The 20378-nt window shown below is 36.5% G+C and overlaps 1 protein-coding gene across 1 annotated transcript in view; it reads right to left on the reverse strand.

Moving 5' to 3' along the window:
- Nucleotides 1-285: 285 nt before the first annotated feature.
- SLC17A5 (solute carrier family 17 (acidic sugar transporter), member 5) overlaps nt 286-20378 on the reverse strand; it is a 54520-nt gene continuing 34427 nt past the window's right edge. Inside the window, exons 7-11 of the mRNA XM_004673630.2 lie at nt 18245-18403; nt 13554-13686; nt 12085-12232; nt 5285-5375; nt 286-1038 (exon numbers count right to left, since the gene is read on the reverse strand). Of these exons, the coding sequence (XP_004673687.1) occupies nt 901-1038; nt 5285-5375; nt 12085-12232; nt 13554-13686; nt 18245-18403 (669 nt within the window). The 3' untranslated portion in view covers nt 286-900. The remainder of the gene's footprint in view (nt 1039-5284; nt 5376-12084; nt 12233-13553; nt 13687-18244; nt 18404-20378) is intronic.

A 20378-nucleotide genomic window follows, 5' to 3' on the forward strand; every position in this document is an offset into this window, starting at 1 on the left:
AGAACTAGTGTAAACAGCAACCAGAAACTTACATGTAGACAGAAGAAAATGTGAGAGGTTTTTGTTGCTGACTTGTTTCTATTTTGGTGCAGCTCATAAAACAGAACTTGGACATTTATTCTCTGATTCACCTGAAGGTAGCTTTAGTCAAGGATGACAGTATCTGTGGTTAATGGGGCATCCATTTTTCTTTGGCAGCTTACAGGCCAGTCAATGTGCCGGGAAGGGAATGTCACGGCCACAGCCTTGGATCTCACTGCTCCTGCCGCTCGGGGCTTTACGGACACATTAACAGCTCCCAGGGGAAGAACACTATCCAGAGCCTTGGCACTGGCCAGTCTTGGATGCTGCCTCTGGTAAAGGCTGGGCACTGGCCCTGAAGCCAGGGAAGGAATGTTTGGCAGCTGCCTGGGCACGCTTCCCTCCTTGAGGTTGCCAGGCCAAATTAGACAGTGGCTGGCAGCTCTGTGGAGATGCTAAAGTTTGAGACCTGTCAGGGATTGCAAGCAAAGTGGACAAAAACAAGTATTTACTAAGACCTGAGAATTATCTGGTTTAGTTAATTAAGCAAAGTTATAGAAGGGTCCATCTCAGCTCATTCCTGTCAGTATGGCTATTCAGAGTAAACAGAAACCCTCTACTTCAGATTTCCTGACTTGCAACCAGGCAGGTGACCCTAAAGTATATGTTCCAGCATATGTGCTTTATTAATAATTAAAAGTAGCTAATTCTACCAATCTGGGAAGTAGTGACATTTCATGATTATAAACCTTAAAAATTGAATCCAAGTACAATTTTTTTTTGTATATAGAATGTTTACACATTAAATATCAAAGGCACTTTCAGGTTACATGATAAACAAAAATACATTAATATAGACAGGATTATTTATTCATTCCTTTAGTTTCTGTGTCCATGGTGATCACTAAGAGCCCAGCTTTGCACTTCTCCTTTGGCAAATAACGTGAAGACTATGGCACCAAATACATTAATAGCAGCAGCAATACAGAAAACAGTTTGCCATTCTCCAATAGTGTTCTATAGAGAAAGAAAGAAAGTAAATGCAAATGAAAGAAATTTTTGTGTATAGTTCACTTTGCAAAAATGGTGGTATCACAAGACTGTTACAGTAGTAGTATTTGTAAAAGCCTCATGCCAGAACCAACCCAAATGTACAATAGCGAACTGTGACACTTAATGATGGGATGTGTTCTGAGAAATGCAGTATTAGGTAATTTTGTTTTATGAAATTCATACAGTATGGTTACACAAAATGAGATGGTACAGCCCACTATATATCTAGGTTATACAGTTTAGCCCACTGGGACCACAGCCATGTATGCAGTCTGTTGTTGACCAACATGTTAAGACACATGACTGTATTTGTTCAATGGAATATTATACAGCACTAAAATGAGTGGGCGACACAACATAGGTACATCTCAAATACAGATGTTAAGCGAAACAAGCCAGATACAAAAGAGTACATGCTGTATGCCTTCATTTATATGCTGCTCAAAATGAGAAAAAACTATGTTAAAAGTCAGAATGGTGGTTCCTTTTTTTTTTTTTTAAAGATTCATCTATGCATAAAAGAACTGTGCTATAGGCCAGAGGTATGGGGGTAGGCGACATGAAAGGATTCACCAGAGCCAGAGGGAGAACAGAAAAGACAGACTAACTGAAATACACTGCTGAGGGGAGCAGTGGGTGAGACAGGGGAGGTCAGCTGCACCATGTGGGTCACCAACCTGGCCAAGGATTGAACTTGTGCTATCTGTGACTGTGGAGAGCCTCAAAGTGCTGTGTTTTAACCCCTTGAAACCAGGGAGGGCCCAGTGTTTCCTTTTAATGGGGGTCAAAGAGGAATAGCAGGAAGGGGTACTTAGGCACTCTGCAGGGGAGCTAATGTTATTTGTTTATTGAGTACTTACTATAGGTATGTATTAATTTTGTAAAAATTTGTCTACCTGTATACTTACTATTTATGCATTTAAAAATACATGTTATACTTCAATACAAAGCAAGTAATACATTTTAATTTTAAAATAAGATGTGTACATGTCCCTGGATTATGTGTAACTAGGGAAGTACTATGCCTGTATATAACCTCCCACATTGCTAAGGGTGAGAGGTGTAAAGATGGAGATGGACTCTGAAGTTCAGTTTTGAGGTGTGGTTTGAAAGACATGCATGGAATTTATTCACTAAGGATTTCAAAACAATTGTTCAGGGGCCCTCTCTGATGGCGCAACAGGTTAAAGCACAGCACTAGGAAGCCACTGCAGCACTTGTATTTGATTCTGGCTAGGGAGGGGATCCACATGGTATGACAGACCTCTCCTGATCCACCTGCTGTTCCCCTCAGCAGTGTATTTCAGTAGATCTGCCTGTTCTGCTCCTCTCTTGGTCTCTGGTGAATGCTCTCACCTCTCACACCTCTGGCCTGTACTCTAGTTCTGTATACATAAATAAATAAATCTGTAAAAAAAAAACAAAAAACCAATCCAACAACTGTTCAATGCATAATCCAGTGGTATAAAAACATCAGACAGTTATCTAATTTCCAGGCCATCTGGCCAAGCTTAACACCATTTTTAAAATTCTTATAGTTCCAATCTAACCAGAGCACATTTGCAGCATTTTTTGTCGTTGTTGTTGTTAACAAAACAAACAAAAAGCACCAAAAACCCAACAGGCAGTAGAATTAATTAGCACTGACACAGCAAAGGAAAGGCACTAGGAAGAGTATAAGGTCATGTATTTTGGGAAAAAGACAAAACATGGGGAAAGCAGGAGCCCTTTGAGGTTATAACTTTCTGACCCAAATATACTCTGGTGCAAAATAAATCTTAGAACTCTTAAATTTTAATGACCATTTAGATTTGCTAACAATGTACGGCTACTCTAGAGTTGGAATCAGTTAATAATTGCATCACCTACCAGGAAATGTTTGACAGCTTTTTAGGGTTCCTAAAACAAGGTTTTGCTGTGACCTACAGGACAGTACCTCAGTGCTTTTTGGTGGCTAAAAATCTCACATAGCTCCAATTTTTTTTAACAAAACTTCAGAGAATGCTGTTTTGTTTGTAGCAAAAGTAAACATTACATATGCTTACTTTTTTTTTTAAATTTTACTTATTTATACATATAAGAACTGGGTGTGAGGGTTCAGAGGACTCACCAGAGACAGAGCTCTAGGGAGCAGAACAGGTGGGTTTACTGAAATACACTTACTAGGCTGACGTGGGAGAGGCCTGCTGTGCCATGTGGGTCAGCTCCCTGCCTGGGGATTGAACTCATGCAGCAGTGGCTAATGATGGTTGATAGCACTAAGACTTTAATCCCTATATCACCAGGAGGCTCTATTTCATTATTATTTACAATAATAAGCTCTGGTAATGTAGTAATGTAAGCTGTTATAGTGGTTAAAACAGTTTTTTTCTTTTTAGAAGTAATATCCTTTGAAACTTTAAATATGTGTCTTGTAATAGCATATCCAAAATCCAGTTTAATTTCTTACTTTATAAACATTTAATACCTTAATTTAGGAATTCATTCTCCTTAGCAGATGTGCTAGGATTATTAACAATAAGTGAAATTAATATATGGTAGTATGTTGACTTAGGTTCTTATATTGCCACAATATTCCATGAAGATTAAATATTTCTGATATATCCATATAGAGACACAGACTTTTAGAAGAATAAAAAAAAATCCTTTCCTAATAATATTTTTTTATGGAGAGGAAATAATAATGAGTCATTGACTCATTCAAATAAGGAATTAGAAGTGGTAGGCGTGGAGAAGAAATATCTGTGAACACATATACATTTGGAATCTGTATATCTGGTAAAGATATATTCTGAAATTCTATGGTGTAGACTGTGTTAACTAGATCACAAAGTCTCTTTTAGAGGTTTAAGGCAATCTCTTGAATATGTTAAACTAGTCCATTAGATTAAAACAAATTTTTTTTAAAGATTTATTTATTTTATTACAAGAGCTAGGGTGCTGGCCAGAGGAGTGTGTGTATGTGTGTGTGTATGTGTGTGTGTTTGTGTGTGTGTGTGTGTCCAGAGACAGAATGGGGAGCAGAACAGGCAGATCTGCTGAAGGGAGCAGTGGGAGCAGTGGGCAGGACAGAAGAGGTCCCATGCTGGTGATCGAACTCATGCTGCAATGGCTGTGGACAGCTTCATAGTGCTGTGCTATAGTCACCAGGGAGGGCTCAGATGTTTTTAAATAGAAGAGAAATGGATTTAGAAGGGGTCATTGTGATCATTTATTTTGACTTCTTACACAAGATAGAGAATCTTTTATAATGCTGAGTTTCTGCTTACTGAGTTGGCTCTTTGCCACTGACCAGCTTCAGGTTAGACTAACCCTGGGCCCACTCTGCTTCCAAGAGCTTGCTGTCCTTGTACAGGCCTGAGTATCAGCCCTGACCACGCCTCTGACTCACTGCTCCATGCTCCTAGTCCACAAAGCTAACTGATCCCTCCTCTGTGCCCACAGCACTCTGCATAATTTCTTTCTACAGTAGCTATCACACTGCATTTTAACTATGCAATTATGTATACCCTCTAAACGATAAGTTTCTCAAGTACAGAAGCTTGTTATTTTGCTTTTGAATCCTCAGTATTTAGCATGTTAATAAGCACTCAAGAAATGCATGTTGAATACACTTGATTATTTCAGGGCCTCTAAAGCATTAGGCAGTCAATTCTATAAAGTAACAGAATTAAATAGAAAGACTGCCTATTGTCTTCTCATAACTTTTCTCTATCTTTGTGGAATTGCCAAGAATATGTAACCATATTTTATATTGGAGTCCTTCAAATGTGTGAAGACACCTATCAGGTCTTCCCAAGTGCTCCTCTAGTCTTATCCACATTCATTCTCACATAATTTCCTAACACCTCACTTTTGTCCAGCCACCTCTTGAATAATTTCACATTGCCAATTTTTATTTGTTCAAACCAAAGATACAAGTTATTTATGTAGAATAAATCATGCTAAGTACAATTTTAGCTATAAGATGTTCATTTAACTTAGTTCTATTCTATTTAAAGTCCCATTAGTGTTCTCTGAAAATAGTTTCCTACCTTTTTTTCTTTCAGTTCCCTACTCTTTAAGGCATTAGCATTATGCTGCAAAGAAATGCACAGAATAAACATTGAGAATTTTATCCTTAATTACAATATACTCAACTTTGACACAGTTGTGTAGCTTCAGGTGAACTCGTTAGGCCTTTTCAATTTAAAAGCAATTAACTACTTACATCAGATGTTAAACTTTTAGCAATGACAGGCCCAATCATTCCCGGAATAGTGGCAAATGTGTTTGTGATGCCCAGGAGGATGCCAGCATACCTGCAGAAACATTTTCAAGGAGGTTTATAATTGTGCTACACATTGTAAGTAGCTTTTTTCAATAGATATTACACCATTTTCAGTCTATATCCTTCCAAAATTTTATGCCTAAATGAAAGGTTTCATTGAAGTTGGACTGGATGATTAGCTGCTGGAAAACTTGCATTTCAATAATTAATTGGCCAGTACATAGGAGGAACATGGCCACTGAAATGTTCCCTTTTTAAATGATATAGAACAGTGCTGAGATATGATTTATACACCTAACTATCTTGCTTAAGATATTTTTAAGTTAAAAAACAATTTACTTCCTGATTGCATTTATTTTATTGTTGAAAATTCAAAAAAAAAGAAATACTATAATATTCCCACAGAAGTAAGCAACATTTTCTAAATATCCTGTTTTTCCATTTCTAATATATTCTTATAGAAACGAGATCCTATTAAACATACAACATCACAACTTATTTGTTCTGTGTTTAACATGTCTGCTTATAGCTAAGTCCCAGCATATCACTCCAGAAGTAGGCAAGTTGACTCTACACTGTGTTTGTATTTGTGTGTCTGTGTGTGTATATATATGGGTGTGTGTGTGTGTGTATGTATATATATGAACAAAAAATGCATTTTTAATTAATTCAGAAAAGTTCTCATCTATGTTAATGGTAAATTTGAGGAAGGTAAGATATTCTGATCTACGCCAAGATACAAATCTTTAATGAGAGAACTCCTGCCTGTTTTGGGGGAATGTTATTGATCTGTTGTTTTCTGCAAGACATAGGAAGGTAAGTAGACTAAAGGAGGCCACCGCACCAAGGGCTTTGTAGGTGCTGTCTGTCTTAAAAAGAATGTAGTGATGGGCCCTCTCTGGTGGTGCAGTGGGTTGAGGCGTGGCTCTAGGAAGCTGTCTGAAACTACTGCAGCATGAGTTCAATCCCCGGCTAGGGAGGAGACCCACATGGTGCCACAGACCTCTCCTGTCTCACCTGCTGCTCCCCTCAGCAGTGTGTTTAGGTTGGTCTGCCTATTCTGCTCCTTGCTCTGTCTTTGGTGACTCCTCTCACTCTCTGCATACCTCAGGCCTATACCGCAGTTCTTGTATGCATGAATAAATATTTTTTTTTAAAAAGAATGAACTGCTTATCATCTGCTAAACATAAGTCACATTGGACTGGTAATAAGGAAACCTAAAAATCCTGACCTAGCTCCACCAATAACTGTTTGAATGACCTTGGGCAACTTAGTGATAGATTATTTCTCTTATCATTCATGTTTTCACAGATGTAAACATGTAATATATCTGGTGGTACCTGCTGAACTTCCCACATCTTACCAACTACACATTTTTTTTTAGTATGGAACATTTTGTGAATTTGTGTGTCATCCTTGTGCAGGGGTCACTCAAATCTCTGTATTGTCACAATTTTTGGAATATATGCTGCCAAAGCAAGCACTAAAAAATTTTTTTGTATGTGCTAACACATACAGGGTAACATGTATCCTGTATAGTCCTTGATGGACTTTCACAAAGTACACATAACTATGTCACTAGTATTCAATAATTTAAAAATATCTACTGATGTAAATATTTTTTTTTCATTTTTTTAAAGATTTATTTATTTATGTATACAGACTGGGGTACAGGTCAGAGATGAGGGGGTGATGAGAGGATTCACCCGAGACAGAGTGGGGAGCAGAACAGGCAGACTGATGAAGTACACTGCTGAGGGGAGCAGCGGGCAGGTCAGGAGAGGTCTGCCGCGCCATGTGGTCACCTCCGGGGCAGGCAGGAATTGAACTCATGCAGAAGTGGCTTTAGCTTCTTAGAGCTGTGCTTTAACCTGCTGTGCCATCAGGGAGGGCCCTGATGTAAATATTTTAAAGGACATTTTATAGATGGTTGAACTGCTTCTCAGACTGTATAAACTTTAATTTGTATATTCGTATTATTGTCAGGTCATGCTTTTACTCAAAACCTACAAAGATGATTTACTGCTCACTGTAAGAACACTGTAATCTGCCTGATAGGCATGGCCTGGAGCTGGTCAGCCTTTTCCTAGGCTTGCACAGTAGTTTCAGATCCAGATTGCTCTCATTCCAGCTGCTCACTTCTCTCATGCTTGTTCCTGCTACTTCCCTTTATTTATACTAGACTCTCTGAAATCCACACTCATTCCAACCAAACCACTTGTTTGACAAATCTCCCATGAAGGTTTTTCTGTTTTAGTTCAGCTTATGTTGAACTCTGTCTTCTTATAGTCTTTACTGTCCTTACAGGTAATACTATGGGTTTTTAGAAGCAGTTTTCTAATTCAGGGTTGCTTATTCTGATTTCATAGTCTCACTGCAACATCACATTTTATTCCCTCTTGTCATTTCTGGTTCCCAGCATAACATATATGTTCATTCAACACATGCTGGCCAGGGAAGTGGCACTTAACCTGCAGTGTTTCAGGCCCTGTGCCTGGGCCTATCGGGCTCTGGCTGCACTGACTGCCAGCGTTTGTCCCATGGAGATTAACACCACTCTTGGGTAGCAGCTCCAAAGAAGTTTCCTATAAATGGAATCACAGAGTGTATAACCTCTTGAACTACAGACTAGTGTTGCTGAAATTCATTCCAAGTTGTGTGCTATCAATAGCTAGTTCCCTTTTTATTGTTCTCTCTCTTTCTAATTGAAGTAACTGGGTTATTTGTCCTATAGCTATTCCTACATTAAGGATTTTGTTGATTGCATCCCTGAGGTATCATTTAATATGATTTTATGCCTTCTGTATTTCCTGTACACTGGTACAGGAAATGATTCTAGATTATAAAGGATTCACTAGATTAGGTTTGATATTTTTAACAAAAAAACCTAAAGGTGTTAACAATTAGCTAACCAAATAAATGACATTTACTGCTTTTCATAAAAATTACATAGGCATATACAAAGTACAATTTTTAATTTTTAAAGATTTCATGAAATAGTCAGTGCTATTATAAAATAAAATTCTGATCAATATTGGTAGTCCACATAATCTTACCGCGGGATATTATTTCTATTTCAAAACCTTGGTTGCAGACTACTGATCTGAAATTCTTCTCCCCATTTTAGATATTAAATGAAGATAGAAAAGCAAAAGTATCTGCTATAGACTGAAGTGCGTCCTCCCAAAACTTATATATTGAAGCCCTAAGTCCTGCTGTGCTTCTAAGTGAAGACAGGGTTTATGGAGGAAACCATGTTTAAATGGGGTCATGTGGATGAGAACCTAACCCAGTGGGGTTGGTGGCCAAGAGGACGAGAGAGATTGCTCTGTTTCTGTGAGCGCATATCAAGGAAAGCCTATGTGAGGACATATCGAGAAGATGATTGTATGCAAGCCAGGGAAGATGACCCTTGCCAGAACCTGGCCATGCTGGTACCCTTCCTTGGGTTTCCAGACTCCATAACTGTGAGAAAATAAATCTCTAGGTCCTCCCTAGTGGTGTAATGGGTCAAAGCGCAGCACTATGAAGCTGCTGCAGTCACTACAGCACAAGTTCGATCCCCGGCCAGGGAGGTGACCTACATTGTGTGGCAGACCTCTCCTGACCTGCCTGCTTTCCCCCTCAGCAGTGTATTTCAGTCCATCTGCCTGTTTTACTCTCTACTCTGTCTCCAGTGAATCTTCTCATTCCCTCCCTCCCCACACCGCCTGCCTGTACCCCAGTCCTGTATGCATAAATAAATAAAACTTATAAAAAATAAAATAAATCTCTAGATTATAAGCCACCCAGTTTATGGTATTTTGTATGGCTACTTGAGCTGATGAAAATAAGACCTGAATAAAAGTTCTGCTGAACTTAAGTTCAGTGATCTATAATAAACATATGTTTATGTTCAAACTCACGCATACTAGATATAATAACAAAACCATGTGGCATAGATCTGGTTGGCTTATGCCTGTTATGGAGTATAACTTAAATTAACCAAGCTTGGCCTACCTTGTCTTTTTTTCTTTTCTTTTTTTAGACTTTAACACCTTGGCAGTAGAAGAAACTAACTGCAAATGCTGCCAGGTCTTTTCAGTGACAGATACTAAGTGCAGATGAATGCCATAGCATTCTAAATGTCAGCACCAAGATCTCATTCAAGTATTTATATTACACTTGGCTAGGAAGGACCTTGGAAGATTGATGACTGCTTGGAAAACATGTTATATGAACTCAGTCTGTATTCTATGCTACTGGAGTACGAGAATTCTGTGGGATAATAGTTAAAAATCTACCAATTATCTGGTCAACAAAAATCTCTATTTCAGTCTATAGAAGAAAGCTTAGAAAATACCACATATACATTTATACATTAATAGAAATGCTGTTTTACTGTAACACCTATGTCAGGTACAGTGCTAAGAATTTTATATGTACTATCTCATTTTAATGGACAGATGAAGAATCTGAAATGTCATTCAACCTGATTCCAAATTAGTACTTAATAGTATAATTTTATAATCTATAACACCACTTCTTTGAAAATACATATCAATGAATTTAATCTGAAAAAAAAAATCAATTTTCTTAACCTTAATTTTCACCACAACCCCCAGTGCTTGAAACTTAAAGGTCTATGGTTCTCGAGTGTTCTTGTTCTAACTAGCAGAGTGTTATCCACTGAATGGTATTTCATTGCTATCAAAGATAAAAAGCAACTAAGCAAAACGTACTCATAAGATGCATAACCCACCTAGTTAACAAGCCATAGAGAGGGTGGAATAATGATTAATAGCATGTTTTGCACCATGAAATTCTAGGTGGAAAATAAAAATTCAAAGTTCATCTAAAGGATTAAGTCAAAATATAAAGGCAACATAATTTTGATGTTATTATCTTACATTTGAACACTTCTAAATTTTAAAAATTACACATGATTTTCATATACCTCTATGTTGATCTGAGCCACAAATCTGGCATCTCAGTCAGTTTAGAGCAAGTATAGTAGTTTCCAACACCAATCTCCTAACATCTACAAGTATTTATGCCACCATTTATGTTACTGAATTGCTTTGATTCATACCATAGCTAGCTAGATAAATGGCGTTTTAACTTGTAAGACTCACAAAATGTCCTGGTTGGAGTATATGGTTCAGTAAATGAGCTTATCATTCTCCAAGTCAGCATAAGCTGACACACATGTAAGCAGGGTACATGTTACTTTCATTTTTTGTGCCTTATGCATTTGATCCTGTGCCTTGCAGTGTTGTTAAATGCCTAGATGCACTAATCAGCATGCCTTAACACTGAAATTTAGCAATAACAAATCTACCTAGTTGCACATCCAATGTGTCTCTCTTTCTACATTACATCCAGGACATCACGGGAAATCTTGCTGAAATCCTGGATGCCAAACATCCAGTGTTTTCTCTATGAAGCTTAAACGATGGTGAGAAATTAGACTGATTTGCTCTTTTGCCTCTCAGTGATTCAGTGGTGGCTCCTTAGTGATCAATATTTTCTTTTTTAAGAACTCACTAATCTTTTAATATTTTACTTGCATTGACTTGTGACCATAGTTATGACACAGGAATAATAAAGTTTACTGTATTATGTGCAAGCACATTTATTATATTATGAAGTTATTCTGTGTGTACACGTGAGAATGTTCTCGTTAACCTGTATAATTTCATAAACTAGATACCAAGGATTTTTTCCTTTTTCATAGCATTCACTTTCACCTTCTTTTGACAATAGCTACAATTTCTATTTGTTTATCCAATCTGTATTCACTGCCAGTTTAAGAGAGCAGTGGGATGCTTGCCAGGATGTGAAGGATTTGAAGTAAAGGGAAGATGGTAAGAAGCTACCTCTTTTCTCCAAAAATGAATTCATATCCATTTAAAAAATTGAGTACATAACATTTTCTGAGTCAAAATATTTACACAATTCCTTTCTTTACTTTACTTTAACAACTGTTACAAAAGAATTCTTGAACATTTCCAGAGAGGGAGCTGTAGAAAGAAGTTCAAGTAAGTTCAAATTTTGGTCTGTCATTTACTAGCTATGTGATTTAATGCATATCATTTGACTTCTTTGACTGTGAATGTCCTCGGCCATAAAACAGGTCAAGAGTACTGATTTCATAGGGATGCTTTAAGGATAAAAACAGATTCTGCTTGTGGAAGTAATTTGTAAACTATCCAATGCTAGACAAAAAGATTTGTACATTGGTCTTGGGCATTCACCCATCTAACTAAATGTTTATTTTGTGCAAGCATCATAGTGGACCCTAAGGATGATACTCTGCCTTCCCAGAGTTCCTGTCTAGCAGTAGACAGACACAAATTACAGTGTGTTATATGCACCTATTTTATGGGGATACTGTAGATAGACATGGTAACAGTTAAAAATTTAAATTTTAAAACAACTTCAAGTTATATTGTGCAAAGTCAAAACTTATTCAAGAATTTAGAACAGTCAAACTTCTAGGGCAGAAAGTAGAATGTTGGTTGCCAGGGAATAGGGGAAATGAAGTGTTAATGTTTAATGTATAAAAAGTTTCAGGTGGGGAAGATGAAAAGTTTTTGCAAATGAACTGTGGTTAATGGTTGCACAAGAATGTGAATGTATTTAGGCACAGAACTGTACACTTAAAAATGGTTACTGTGGTAAACTTTATGTTATAAATAGCTTACAATTAAAAAAAACAAATTAAAGCCAATCACAGTAAATATTTGTTAATACTCACGAAGGAGCAATATCCAGATGGTTGATGCTAAATCCAGAAGAGCAAAAGCCTCCCAATGTCGTTGATATGGTTAGGAATACAACAGCCAAAGAATAGTTACAACCTATATATCCAGCGGCTACTAGAAATACCGCAGGTCCAATCATCCCTGGTGTTTAAAAATTATAAAAAGAAAAAGGGTATCTAGCATCAGCATTTGCTTGCTATACACTAGTACAAATCTGACATTTGATGTTGCTGCCACCTACAGTATAAATATTGTAACTGCCTGGGGTCTCTATATACACAGATTTGTGGGGGAGGAAATGGGCATATGAAACTAATACAAAAAGAGAAAAATTTTATTATGCATTGTTAGTAAATAGTCATGTGATCAGGACTGAGCTAAAGATCTAGAATATTAAAGAGAAGGAAGAAGACTGAAACATATGGTTCTAGAGAGAAGCAATAGTTGAAAAAGAATGTCATGTAAAATTCATATAACTTAGGAAAATAAACAGTAAACTCTGTGGGTTAAAACTGAGGAAGTACTTCTTTAGCTTTAACCATTGTTAATAATATTATAGTTTATTATAGGTAGTTAAGGATAAACTATAAACAACAGGAAGGGAGTTAATGAGCGGCTGCCATTTTTTCAAAGTGTCTACAGCAGTATTATCCAATAATACTCAGTGGTGATGGAAATGCTGTATTTGTATATACTGACATAGGCACTTATATTTTAATTTCAATTAAATTTAATAGCCACACATGGCTAGTGGCTACCATTCTGGACAGAGTTGTCAAAAAAGAAAGAATTAGATTGAACTTAAAGGAATCTACATCACTTACAAACATGGAACAATTTCTTGAGAGTTGAAGCAAATAAGCAGTTGGACAGGACAGCACCTTAGAGCTGAAGGTACTCAGAAGATAACTGAGAATTATCTGAGTAGGTTTTTTTGAAATGTAATGACTGAGGTATAGCCACTGGTGATTTCCAGGGTCTCTAGTTACTTGAGATCTTTAAAAAAATGAGTAATTGTGCTAGATAGTTTTAAATTTGCCTTTCTGAAAGCAATTCTGAAACACATGATTTTTTTTTTGTGGTTCCTTTGATTTATAGCTCCTCATTTAATATAGTCAAATTTGGCAGTCAAAATTTTCTGATTGAATTTTAAAATGTATTCACTTAGAAAAAGCATGTACACTTAAAATACTGTTTTTAATGTAAAGTTATAACTGAAAACAGTGATTGATAAAATCTGCGGTCAGTCATTTTTAGCAGACTGTTGTAGAGACAATAGTTATATAATTCTCAAAATGCAAGTTTCAAAAAGAACCATCTGGCACAGAAGTGCACTCATAAATCATCCTGTTTCAGTATGTGAACAAAATAAATGACCAACATTATCATTTTTATTTTGCCTTGCACTGTAAACACAGTAAATAATTGTAAACCATAACAAAATCTGATTTACCTCACTTACCTATAAGGCTAAAAATTCTTCGAACAGTTATAGTTGAAAAGTTCCACTTTGCCCTTAAAGTGTCAGCAACTTGACCAGATAGGATCATACACAACCAACAACCGAAATAAGGCAGTGCAGATAAAAATCCGTTCTGGAGACAGTAAGAAGGTACTAGATTAACTGTGGGAGGAAAGTCAAAATAACATATACACACATCTGATACCACCTGAAAACAAAGGAAATACATAGTAATATATGTTAATTTATATATACAGTAAGTAAATTCATTTTTTGAGGGCTTCAGTTCAATGAAGTCCTGGAGAGCCTGTCTCAGAAGGTACCAAATGTCCCCAAAGTCCAATCTGGCGAAGGTAATACTGAATTTGGGACTTGGGTTACAGTTGCAGGAAAGACAAGCCTTCCTATTAGGCTATGGACTCTCCCCACTGAAGTTTTTGTTTTCAATTTTAAAATTACTTTTATTATACAATAAAGTATAGATACAGAGGGCCATATAAATCAAATGTACAGCTTAATGAATTATCCTAAAGTTAACACCATCATAGACAGGTGTGCGTGAGTAGATGCTGTGAGCAGAGTACAGGGGCAGAGATCACAGAGGGAACCCTATTTTTCACTCTCTTCTCCTTTAAGTTTACTACCTAAACAAAAAGAAAAATCTAGAAATATGAAACAGAATTTATCATGGAAGTGTGTTAATTAATTACTTTGTAGGGAATGATTTGGTCATCAGCTTTTTTTTTTTAATCTTGTGAAAAATACATAATCCTCAGATGGAGAAAAAAGAAAAATTTCTTTTTTCTATTCATTTTTCCTCTGCACAAACCAGAGAAGTCAAGACTAAACAGACTAATTCTATAAAAACAAATTTTTTTATAGTCTGAGAAAGAGGGGTAACACTGCCAGTGTTGTACAGACACACAAAAAAGGCAGAGAGATAGTTTTTCAGTGATATTTAAGACTGGTAATAATCCCAGCATAATTTGTAGTATACATAATCAGATATATACTTCTAGTTCTACTATAATTCTTAGCTGAAAAAAATTTGTATTTCTTTTTGATGTTAAGTAACTTCCTACTTATATTTTGTTCCATTTGGACTTCTGTTTAGTATGCTCACATCTATTGTTCTTTGTGGCAAAATCTTACACATGAGTGAACCCTAGCAATAGAGAATGGAATTTTCTGATCTTGGCCTTGTTCCTTAGTAGTGTAAGACTGATAAAATTTGTCAGAATTACATTAAAGTTCCAATGTTAAAATCTCCCCAACAACCTAGACCCACACTAAAATTGTCAACATTTATACATTCCATGGACATCTCTTAACAGTTGTTAAGTTTTATGTTTAAGGATATGATTCCTTGTGTTCACTTTAAAAAAATTGATTAAAATAATATTACTACATAAAATAGGGCAATGGATGGTCTACTACACGCACTGAGTTGTAAGAAACAGGGGCACTAGAACTGGAAAACTAGGTCAAAAAAGGCAAGGGTAACTGATAAAAAAAAACTTATATGAAAAAGCAAGCATATCTGGATCAAGAACTTCAATTTTTTAAATAATGAAAGATTACAACTTTATAATAAACTGTATCTTATTTTAGTTTTTGCTTAGAAGAACTGGGGTATAGGTAAGAGGTGTGTGGGGTGAGAGGATACACCTTGGACAGAGTGGGGAACAGAACAGGCAGATCTATTGAAATACACTGCTGAGGGGAGCAACAGATGAGACAGAAGAGGTTTGCTGAGCCATGCGGGTCAGTTCCTTGCCTGGAGATGGAACTCAGGCCCTAGCAGTGACAGTGCAGAGATTTAACCCCACTAGGGAGGTGAGGAGGCCACCAGGGAGGCCCAGATTATAATTTTAAATACAATGCTTCTCAAAGCAAGCTTAAAGCCATTTTAAGAATGTTAAATATCTAGTTATAAGAAAAAATCTATTTGAAAAAGAGGGTTCCATAGAGGGGGAGAATTGTTTTCAAACTTTTTTACATATCTTTTAATTTTGATTCATTAGGAAAATGTCTTTTTTTTTGTATGAAAATCTAAGATAAAAGATTCTTGTATTAAAATCTCTCATTACGGAATTAAAGAAAATAAAGGCACAGGATAATACTAAACACTGGTGAGTTATTGACTGCTTATTTTTCCCATAGTTTTCCTAGAAAAACTTCAAACAGACATCAAGTAGAAATCATCAGAGGAATGATTTTTAAACTTGCATGCAATTCATTGTTACAGTAGTTAGATTACAGTCAGACTCTTGTTAGATGAGAGCTAAGGAGAAACAAGGTTGCTCAGAACAAATCCATCCTATGCTATTGTCAAAGCCTCTTTTCGGTTTAACTTTTATCAGTGTGGATGTATTTGGGTATATACTTTTGTTTTTCAAAAGTAGCCAGAGGAATTCTTGAGTTTAGCTGCCTGGATGAAATCTGAGAGTTGGCTCTGTAAGTCAATGTTTTGAGTATGATTTGAAAGACAGATGACTGAAGATTTGCTGCAAGTATGTCAAGTCCATGTATGCCAATGCAGCTGTGCAGTAAGTCTTCCCATCTTTACATTCACCATCCCATCCAGGCCGCTTCTTCCCTGCAGGGCTAGCTTTCACTTTGTGTGGGGGTAATATTCCACTGTATGAACAGACCACACATTGTCTAATCACATCAGGTGATGGACATTTGGATTGTTTTCACTTTTTGGTTATTATGAGTAAGGCTGTTAAAAACATTCAGGTACTTGTGTGGACATGTTTTCAGTTCTCTTGGAGTGGAATTGTTATGTCATACAATTTATACGTTTAACTTGTTGAGAAAATGCCAAACTGCTTCTGTGATGGCTATACCTATGTCTGAGGCTTCCATTTCTGCACCAACACATGTTACTTTCTGGTTTGCTTTTCATTTTAAGTTTTAAGAGGTATGAGGTGGTATCTCATTATGGTTTTGATTTGCATTTCCCTAGTGGCTAATGATGTTGAGCACATGGTAAAGAAATGTCTCCAAGTTCAAAACCTTTGCCCATTTAAAAAAATGGGTTATTTGTCCTTTATTATGGAATTGAAAGAGCTTTTTTTTTTTTTTTTAAAGATTTATTGATTTGAACTGGGGTACAGGCCAGAGGCTCAGGAGCAGCGAGAGGCTTCATCAGAGACAGAGTGGGGGAGCAGAACAGGCAGATCTACGAAGTACACTGCTGAGGGGAGCAGCGGGCGGGTCAGGAGAGGTCTGCCACGCCATGTGGTCACCTCCGGGGCAGGTGGGAATCGAACTCATGCTGAAGTGGCTTTAGCTTCTCAGTGCTGTGCTTTAACCCTCTGCGCCACCAAGGAGGGCCTGAAAGAACTTTTTTTAATGTATTCTGGATACTAGCCCCTCATCAGATTTATGATTTGCACATATTTTTTTTTTCTCCTTGCTGGATTTTCATTCTTCATAGTGTCCATTGATATACAAAAATTTAAAATTTTGATGAGGTCCAATTTATCAATTTATCATTTTTTCCCTCATTGGTCCCTTGTGCATTTGGTATTGCATTTAAAAAAATGGTGTTGTCTATTTCACCTAACCCCTCCCCCCATTTTAAAAAACTGATTATGGTAACATTGATTTATAACACTGCATATGTTTTAGAGATATAGGTTCTCACCTCTACAAATGTATGTTATTACATTATCCACACTATTGAAGCACCAATAATCTTCCACTATAGTCCATTACGGTTCTGCTCCTCTTACACCTTTTAAGAGTTTTATAGCTTTTAACTCTTACGTTGAATTCTTGACTTAGACTTCATTTGTTCACTGTTTCATACTGATGAGCTTCCCATATGTTAGTAATCTGTTTTACTGCTGATTGCTTTTCTTAGTACTAATGATTTTTTCAGTGGTTGCCCAGAGATTACAAATAACATCTTTATTTATAGAAACACATTTCAAATTAATTATTTTAATATTAGTTATATTTCAAGGGTATACAGGAATTTTACTCCCACAGATTCCCTCTTTTTCTTTGATTTACTATTGTAACAAATTACATTATTGTACGTTGTGTGCCCAGCAGCACAGGTTTATAATCATTTTTGTTCAGCTGTCCTTAAAATATATATCCTTACATGTCCTTCAGTAATATCCTTCATTTCTGAAGGCAAAAACATCAGGCTTCCTTATAAACCAGGTTTCTCTAGGCTTTTCCTTAATCTCTTTAAAGACAAGATTTACCTTAGATCCATCTTGGTATCACAAGATCAAAGGAACTGGCAGTTTCAGAAAGGCCCTTCACACACAGCTTTACAACTACTGCTGTTCCAGTACTGCAGACCAATCTCTGTACAAGGATCCTGTGCCTCCCGGCTCGCCTCTGGGCTGCCAGCAGAGTCCCACTACAATCTCTTTCACAGGTGAATATTGGTGCCACTTGAATTTTTCATCTGATATCCTGTTGCTAGGAACTAGTAAGACCTTTATGGTTAAAGAGGATACCAGCCCCAAAATACTGTGAATCAAGAAATAACATACATTGAGAAAAAGAACAACTCTAAGGCCAAAAGAGAAGTCTCTAAGAATTAGTGTATCTGAGTAAAAGGAAAGATACAAAATAACTGAATTTCATATAGACAAAACCAAATCTGTGTGTAGTTTAAAGTACATATGCTAATTAAGGAGCAGATGATTAATTTTTCTCACCTCTTGAACATTGAACCTTAAAATTTCCTTCATATATGTAGGCAGCAATGTCAATAAAGTATAAAAAGTCCAGTTGTAAGAAAAATGTGCAACCACAATAGCCCAAAGTGGTAATGATTTTAGCATGGGTATCCATGGCACTGACTTTTGTGAAGACAGCTGAAACAAAGCAAAACAAAACAAAAAGCAGGTACAGTTAGGATAAACTAGAGCTATGTTTACGTGTGTTTTGAGCTATACCTTATTGGCTAAAATTCAGCCTTAGAACACATCACTAGCCATGATTACTAAATTCCAGATTTTAAACTAACTCTCCTGAAATATTAAATAGTGAAACAGATGAAAAAATATTTTAGTTTGATTTAAAAAATTTATTTATGGTAACTAGAATCCATGATTCAGATTAGAGGAAAAAGTAGAACTGTGATCTTAGAGCTATAATGTCACCCCTAACCATTTTTTATGAATGTCAGAAGTTACCTGGAGCATTAATTTTTCCATGTATAAAACAAAGAATAGTTTCATAATCAAATTTATAGGTTAACATAAGGACAAAAGTTTGGAAGTCTTATTAGAATTCACATTTCATTATCCAACTTTTATTCAACTACAATAACTTGTAAGAACTGTGCTACTTCCAGAGAATTTTTAAATGTAGCTATCTGGAGTAATGGTGGTCAAAGTAAGCACTCCAGTGTATGCATGATGATTCTCTGGGGTGTGAAAAAACATATTAGAACTTCTAAATATATTCCTTTCCATTAACAGTTAACAAAGATGTTGGCCCTGAAATATATCAGATAATCACATACTATATATAATCTCCCCAATTCCAAGGGGTTGTTAATGACATCCTCACTTGTCAATTTCCTCAGTGTATTACAGCATACTACTGTTTATGCCTGCCTTTTAAGTGGATTTAAGGATTTCACTACCACTTTTTAACTACACATCTCACAAAAACAATGGGGTCTTAAAAGATTCTTACAGAGAAACAGTTCATAGAAGAGAATTCTAATAATTCCGTGGTAGCGAACACTAAGGAAACAGTGGTGTTTGTAGTTTTACTCATGTAAGTAAGTCCTTTATCAGCTGCCTCACTAAGCAAAGTAATGGCAGGTTCACCAAATACAACATATTCAAATACACTGCTCCCATTAGGCAACATTATTACTAATAACATCTAAGTGATGAAAAGGTTTTTCTATTAAGATTAATGTATATGCTGTTTAATTAATCTTATTCACCATAATCAAGTATTTTTACATGTTGTATAACATACATAAGTACAGGAGTATATGCAGTTTACTTATAAGTAAATATACATATATTCGGATTGTCATGTTGTTAGTTTTTTTATTGACACATGATCAAGAAAGCCCAGAAACCACTGCTTTGGGACATTAGATTAATGCCTTTTCTATATATTAAGGTTCTGGAGTATCTTTCTCCAAATTAGAGAAATCTATGATTCTTCATGGCTCACTGTTATTTCAAAAAGAACCTATATTAACGTTGTGGCCTTTTTCCTAGGGTTTTTTTTTTTTTTTTTTACTTGATAGATATGCTATTACTCTCCACTGTGTCAAAGATATAAGGGATATGAGGAAGAGAAGAAGAGAGACTATTTGTTCTTATATAGTAGTGAGTCTTAATTCTATATTTCAGAATCACCTTTGAAACTTCAAAATTAGAGATACCTGAGTTAGTACTCTACTTGACTTTCTGACCTTCTGAATGAAAAACTCAAACCCTTGAGTGTAGGGTTCACTCTGCAAGATTTAAAGAAGCAAAACAAAAGTAAATCTGAGGCCATAAAAAGAACTGGGGTATAGGCCAGAGGTGAGGATAGGTGAGAGGATTCACCAGAGACAGAGTAGGGAGTAGAACAGGTGGATCTACTGAAGGGAGCAGCTGGTAGACAGGAGATATCTGCTGTGCCATATGGGCTAGCTCCCTGGCTGGGGATCCAACTCAAGCCACAGCCACTGGCAACAGCTTGATAGCCCTGAGTATTTAACCCCTGCACCGTCAAGGGGACCCCAATATTTGTTTTTTTTTTAAAGATTTATTTATTTGTGCATACAGAACTGGGGTACAGGCCAGAGGCTCAGGGGCGGTGAGAGGCTTCACC

The sequence above is a fragment of the Condylura cristata genome, unplaced genomic scaffold (assembly GCF_000260355.1).
Source record: "Condylura cristata isolate star-nosed mole 26May11 unplaced genomic scaffold, ConCri1.0 scaffold00001, whole genome shotgun sequence".
Classification (NCBI taxonomy): Eukaryota; Metazoa; Chordata; class Mammalia; order Eulipotyphla; family Talpidae; genus Condylura; species Condylura cristata.